Source organism: Herpailurus yagouaroundi, unplaced genomic scaffold, assembly GCF_014898765.1.
Source record: "Herpailurus yagouaroundi ecotype Mexico unplaced genomic scaffold, PumYag 530, whole genome shotgun sequence".
NCBI lineage: Eukaryota > Metazoa > Chordata > Mammalia > Carnivora > Felidae > Herpailurus > Herpailurus yagouaroundi.
The window spans coordinates 8,406,201-8,413,505 of record NW_024412747.1 but is presented as its reverse complement, the minus strand read 5'-3'; the positions used below and the strand labels follow the sequence as shown (position 1 = coordinate 8,413,505).

At 46.5% G+C, this 7,305-nt stretch overlaps 1 protein-coding gene across 1 annotated transcript in view; it reads right to left on the bottom strand.

Moving 5' to 3' along the window:
• Positions 1-2,405: 2,405 nt before the first annotated feature.
• Positions 2,406-7,305, bottom strand: part of TTC13 (tetratricopeptide repeat domain 13) — a gene marked incomplete at its 5' end in the record, with an annotated part of 62,561 nt that continues 57,661 nt past the window's right edge. Inside the window, 3 exons of the mRNA XM_040464946.1 lie at positions 2,406-3,209; positions 4,666-4,745; positions 4,895-4,973. Coding sequence (XP_040320880.1) covers positions 3,095-3,209; positions 4,666-4,745; positions 4,895-4,973 — 274 coding nt within the window. The remainder of the gene's footprint in view (positions 3,210-4,665; positions 4,746-4,894; positions 4,974-7,305) is intronic.

Sequence of the window (7,305 nt, the reverse complement as noted above, 5' to 3'; positions counted from 1 at the left end):
TGACGGCTAGACATGAACCTTTCTGGGGTATTTAGAGAAGTAAATTGTATTGGATGGGATGTGGAACTGGGTGGTGATTTGGAAACTAGGGAAGAGCCAGTGTAGATCCAAGGAGGCCACCTGGGTTTCTGGCTGGAGCCACTGGGTGGAAGGATGCCATTTATGAAAGAGGAAGAGTGGGGAAGGGACAGACTTCAGGGCAAGGAATGAGCAGCTCCATTATGGACAACTTAAGCTATGTTCATGGATACGGCCAAATCTGGTTTGGGACATCCTGGCCTTTTAATCTCTGGTCTGATCCACATAAATCTCATTTCCTTATTTCCAAATTACTGGGAGATAAGTATATTAGGAAAATTCCACATAAAATTCCTACTTGACCAACACGCCTTATCTAGAAGATCTTTTTAAGTCTTTGGAAAGTTTGCATCTTTTGTTTCTTAGGAGCAATTTTACAAATAAAGCTCAGCTACTCCTGCAAGTTCTGTGACATTGAGTTCATAATCATATCGGTTACCACCAGAGAACATCACTTGGGAATATTTCTGTGGAAAAAACTTTAATCCTAAAGTCTAATCAGGGTCTCTCCAGGCTGTGCCATCCCATATAATAGCCACTAGCTACCTGTGGCCCGACCTGCAGGGCATTGGGAACACAGCCTCTCACTCGCATCTGACCTGGGCAGAGATGACCTCAAACACGGGATTTCCAGCTCATCACGGAGGTGGAGGGGGACGAGGCTGAGGGTATCACACACCTATCAGGAAGGGCTTAACATTATGCCATAAAACCAAAAGGATATGTGTAGCTACAAAGATAAAAATGAAACAGATAAAACAAACAGTCTTGTTTCCTCAGAATGATCAAGAGGTTTTGATAAGAAATTTTAAGGATAAAAGCAAACCAAATTCTGACTTTTAAGACAGGGATTTATGTTCTGTAAAAAAGCTTTAAACAGCGAATAACTTGTATGATGGAACTCTGGTTGATTTTTAGGCACAGTTTTTCAATTTAATAGAAGAGGCAAAAACTTGAAATATCATGATATAAAAATGCATTCCAAAGCTTCTCGTGACAGCGCCCCAGCGGTTAGTACCTTCTTGGCCACCAAACAAAACTGCACGTGACACAGTTCAGACCACAGTCAACTTGGCCCAAGCGTTGTGGGACTTGGGGGCAGGAGATGGAATGTTTTCCCAAAACATCTTGGAATCACAGAATTTAGCATGTCAGTATTTCTGATGATGTGATAATCACCTTACGTGAAGGAAGAGAAACGGGGCTATTGAAATAAAAATGCAAAGGTAGGCATTTGGAGTTGGTAAACCAAGTTTCGAGAAAGATATGTTCCAATTCTGGGGGTTCGACGCATCGTCGCATTTTAGAAAAGTCAGCTAATTTATTTGGACCATTTCCCCCAGTTGAAAAATCGGTATCTCGTAATTCAAAATCTTAAAGAGCGAGCAATAAAGTGAGGGGAGGTCTTTGATAAAAGTGAAGAATTCTGGCTTTGAGAAAATAAGCAAAAAGGGCAGAAAGGTTAAAAGCCTGCACCTTTCTATTTTGTTTAACCCCCGCCAGCGCCATCCTGCTGTGCAACGCACAGCATCTCTGGAGGAGCTCTTTTGTGGTTTCAGAGTCTGCAGGTAGACCCGTCTGCTCAAACAGCACGAAGCCGAGAGTACAAAGAAACAGAATACACGGGACTTTGCACGGTGCCGTGTGATATCGTCTCTGAGGCTTGGGAAAAGCCCGAGGATGGAGTCTTTGGTTCCGGAGACCGTGGTGGGGCAAGGCAGGCCCTGGGTTTAGCGAAGACCGCGGCTTCACCAGCTCGATCTCTTGGGAGAGTCATTCCCGGCCCAGAGCCTCAACTCCCTCCCTCTGTGGAATGAGAACAGACGCTTGCCCTCTGTGGGCGCAATGCCGGCGTCAGGAGAAGACTGACCTGTGGAGGCGAAATCTGTTCACAAGATGGGGTGTGCCTGACGACATAGACCCTTATTCCCTCCCCTTCTGGTGGCCACCAGATGAGACACGAACGGGAGCCACACTCAGTGGCTGCTATGAAGCCGTGTCAACGCGCGGACAGCGTGTGTCCGAAGGACAGGTCACCTTGATCAAAAGCTGGGTTCTACCGAGCCGGGCACATAACTGCTCACGTCCAGCGTCACTAAAGTCAAGCACGATGTCCCGGCATGCTACCCCTTATGTGAGATTTCAAGACAAGGAGTAAATAGCGGGGAGCAGCGAACAGTTTCTGATCTGGAAATGGAAACAATTTAATGAACCCATTTTACTGTCATTTACCCTGCCTCGGTTGGGGGGGGGGGGGGAGTCATTCATTTCCCGAACGTTTTTACACCTGTAAGTGACACTAGTTCGCAGAATAAAAACATACGTAATCCAGTGTCAAAAACCGGTGAGTTATAGAAACCACCCCTTGTTTATTTTTTCCAACACAGAGGAAAAAAAAAAAAAAAAAAAAGAAACAAAACATGGTTCCATAATCCAGTGTTTGGGTCACTGGCAAATACAGTCTGCATCAGTCACAATAGACGTCCCTGGCTGTGAGCGCTGTGGGGCACGGTGGTGGCCCGCGAGTGTCCTATCGTTCGAATAAAGCGGGGGTCGCACGCGTGAAGGTCACGTGAGGGGAAACAAGATGGCCTACCACGATGTGCACATAAAGGAGGTCTTTGAAAAATACCCAGATCTTTAAAGGAATGGAAACACTCCTGTGCTGTGGCTGGTTTTGTTCCTTTTAATGACCGATTTTTAGCTTTTCAAGCGAGCTTCTCGGCCGTAAGGAAGGAGCTGTCTGACGTTGTGGGTGGAAGCCGACAAGGCTGGTGACCTCTAGGCACGCTTTCCTGCCCCGACACGGAGCCAGCTGTCCTCCCCCCAAAACCCTCTTCCGTGATTTTTGTTATGGTTCCCAAAAGTAAAGAAAATGATTTCAAGTATTCAATTCCTATCAAAAATTGGTATCAAAAGTAATAAAGGACCTAGTTTCTTTAGAATTCCATGTTTTAAAAAATAACTTAGGAAGCAAGAGGTCCGGCCCTTTACTTGTATAAATACCACAGCGTGACTAGAGTTTCTTAAGACAGCGTGGAGAGGAGTCAGTGTTTAGCACCTCGATCATTGATCTTAACGTTGGGAACGCCTCTGACACGGACGGGAGACTCTTATAAGAAGGTGAAATACTGCAAAAGAGAAACACAAAGAAGGAAGATAAAAATTAACACAGATTTACCAAAAACGGTCAAGCTTATATTTATTCCTATGACAATATTCTCTTTCCAACAACCCCGTGTGTGTAACGTCAGAGGCGCTGTGAACAGAACGGATGCCTCTACTGCGGTGGGCTGGGAAACCTGTCGGCTCCCGCAACGAGCTGCTTGCAGAGTGTAACCAGAGTCTTCAGGAAGGAAAATTAAACTCTGATGTACACGTGACTGTGACACACACACGTCCGGTCGGGGCCCGTGCTAGACTTGAATCAGAGACACGGGGCCCAGGCCCACCTCGCTCCTTATTGGCAAGGGGGCTTTCTCCAGCCCCTACTCTTATCAGTAGCAATGGGGATGGTCTCCTTAACTCACAGAGTCACCCTGAGCAAAGGAAGAGACAATGGATACCAAAGGGTGGGGTGAAAGGGCACCTGCTCAGTGGGAGGTAGTTTTTTATTCATTCCTTAAAGAATTATTGAAGGGTTAACACTGTGAAACCATGGAAGAGACAGAAGCCAGATCGTTGACCTTATGGTCCTCTTACTAAAACATGTGGGAAGAGCAATCCTGAAACGAGAATATACTGGAACGAAGGGTGACCGTTAGCAGCGATCGTTACAAAGCTAATAGAATACTTACAAATCGAACAAGAGTGCACTACAGACATGGGTTTCTCTGTCTGAAACAGAGCGCAAATCACCCAGCAATTTTTAGAGCAGCTGTTACGTCTAATAGATGGGACAGGCAAAGTTGGAGGTGACGTAAAACCCATGGGGAAGGAGCAAGAATAAATGAGGTCAAACAGTGAGATTTGCTTGTTGTTTATTAACTATTAAAGCACCTACGAGCTTAATTTCGTCCCAAATTTCCTGGAAACAAGAATCGGGAAAGGGCAGAGGGTGCTGGACTTCTCCTGGCAGCCGCTGGGGATGATGTCCGGTTAGCATTTACTAGTATTTACTAACCACTCACATGTATTCCTTGCCTACGTTACAATGCAGTGCCACCTTCTCAAAGTCTACAGTGCAGTAAAAATGCGGCTGAACGGGCAAAGTGCACCCACTGAGAGTAAGTCTGAAATGGGTCCAGCTCACCCTCCTCCAATTCCCTCCTGAACCCTAGGAGTTTGGGATAAAGGGTAAAAATTAGCCAAGAGAGACGAATCCCTGATTGTATAAGGAAGACGTTTGTAACTTTTCTCTCCCACACCAGCGCCCTTGCCTTTTATTCGTTATTTGTTTTTCATCTGTGGACTCCCCCTTTTCAGGGGGTCTTACACGCCCCCTGGCAACGTGGATTCCATCACAGGCAGAGTGAGAACTCGCGAAGGGAGCACAGCCCCAGTCTCGCACAGCCCCGAAAGGAGCAGGAAGTCCCCTCCCTACTTCGGAGGTTAACGTCTTTTTGTTGACCCCCCCCAAACAGTTACCTTTTCAGGTTCATCCAGCTTTTGGCTATTTTGCTAAAGGCTTCTGAACCCGGGGCTGTCATAGCTTCAAAGTCGACTAACTGAAAAAGAAGGAAGTTGAGGGATGGCATTAGTGTGGGGGAGAAAGGCTCCCTCGGAGATCTGTTTAACTTCTGGACTGCACCGCAAAAACCCAGGGACTGGAATTTCAGCGCTCAGCCCGCCATCTGCCCTTCCAGCGTCAACGTACCTTCCCTTTGGGAATTTTTCCTGTTACTTCCTTTCCACTTGCCATCAACGCTCCCACGATCACGGAGTAAGCTATCACACTGTTTAAACAAAGAACAACGACCAGTCAGTCAGTCCCAGTCCACGGACAGGTATTGTGTGAAATCTCATTATGGATTTTCCACCATAGAAGACGACATTTTGTCTCTTTTAAGAAGTCTCTAGAAATTAAACTTCAAAATAGTTTGTCTTAAAAATATTTACTGATTTACTCCAATAAAAATATTTACAGATTTGCTATTTTAAGGGTAAATGTGACTCGGGACATTCTTCTTTTTTTTTTTTCTCAATGTTTATTTATTTTTGAAGGAGAGAGAGAGAGAGAGAACAAGAAGGAGAGGGGCAGAGAGAGGGAGACAGAGAATCCCAAGCAGGCTCCATTCTGTCAGCGCAGAGCCTGATGCTGGGCTTGAACCCAGGAACCGTGAGATCATGACCTGAGCTGAAATCAAGGGTTGGACGCTCAACCAACTGAGCCACCCAGGCGCCCCCAGAATATTCTTTTTCTCAGGAAAAAGTGTTTCTTTTATTTAGCAGTTTTCTTCCCACCTGGCTTTTCTATTCCTATAAAGTAATGAATTAGAAAATGTGTCTGCTTCTATTTCCAGCAACTGCACCCGGCGTGGCTTTTAAAATGCATGTATACAATACACTTTGTAATATAAACATATTAATCTTATTGTTTAAGCATTAAAACCTTTGACCCACAAAGAAGAAAAGCAGAACACCTTCTCAGATTGCGCTAACAGCCTGCTTGGAAAATTGACGCGTCATGTAAATTTCCTTCCTGGCATGTAACAGACTCTCTCTCGCTTCTGACATTTAGTACACACCGACTACGTGTGCCCCTGTGCAGGGCACCCTGGGCGAAGATGACCAGCATGAGGCTCTGGCCTCTGAGAGCAAGCAGCCAGGCCCAGAAGGCAGATGGCAAGAGAGCTGCAGACAAAGCCTCCCGTGTGCAGCGAGCGAAGCCTGGGGGTCACCCAAGGGGACGACCCCATGGAGGCCAAGGGCATGCATGCAGGCTACACCTTCCGGGCTGGGGTGGAGCAAAGGGGGCAGAGAAGAAGGAAGGGAAGTAGCTGGTGCAGAGGGAGAGCACGCGTGGACACGAAGGGGTGAGGCATGGCGGGCAGCCGCGCAGGACAGGGCAACGGGAAGACCCTCGAGAAGCTCCGCAGGGCAGTAAAAGGGCAGAGGAAGGAGGGCGGTGAGGAGGCCAAGGCAAGCTAGGATCAGATGGGACGGGCACTGTGCGTGACGACCCCGAGTTTGCACCTGAGCCGCTAGGTACGAAGAACGGGGGCAGAGAGGCTGAATCACTGTGTTGTTCACCTGAAACCAGGGTAACACGGTAGGTTACCTGTACTGGAATTAAAACCAACCAACCAAACAAACAAAAGAACTGGGGCAGAGAGGGGAAGGAGGAAAGCCTGGAAGAAGGGAGACTAGCCAGAAAGGTACGGGTGACGAGGGTTTGAACTGTGGCAGTAGCTGCGAGCAGTAGAGAGGACAGACCCAACCGGATTAGGGACTGAATACATGTAGGCTCTGGTCGGGGGGGGGAGGGGGGGGAGGAGTGCAGGTGATTATAGTTGTATGTCACCCCCCTCCTGTGTCACCACGAGCCAGCAGAGCTGCTGTGAGGACAAAAGGGAAAATGCTGCCTATCCTCGCAGAGCCTGCTTAGGTGGTTGATAAAAGGGGGTGGGCAGGGGCGTGCTCACATCACACGTTCGGTGCGCACCCTAATAACAGTTAGGCTGAGGTCACAATATTTACGCTCTTGGTTTGTCTCCATGCCTTCTCAACACAGCAAAACTTACTTCCATGTTTAGTAGAGCTTTACTTTTAAAGTGTTGAAGCTAAGGACATTCAAGTATATTATTTTGGCCAAAATATCGTAAATTCAAGTCTGTGCCAGCAACAGCACATGCCCCTTCCCTGATCTACGGCTCAGAGAATAAACAGAAAACTCTGCAGACTCACTCCCCCGTCTTAATGACACCTGGAAAGCTCCTGATGGATTCATGAGTAGTGAGAATTTGTTCACAATAATAAAAGTAGTATGGAATGGTTGGTAATCAAAAAGTATAAAACTGATGGGCAAAAACTGGGAGGAAGGGGAGAAGAAGGAAGGGTAACAGTCTGGGCCAATACGAGAAGTTAAAATACAGTGAGTACAATGCATGCACATAGTAGGCCTTCAATATATTTGTGTTGAATGAATGAATCCCTGACCTGTAAAACTTTTTTTTTTTTTTAAGATTTTTTTCAAGTGTGTTTATTTTGTTTTTTTCAACGTTTTTTTTTTTTTTAATTTTTTTTTTTTTTTATTTTTGGGACAGAGAGAGACAGAGCATGAACGGG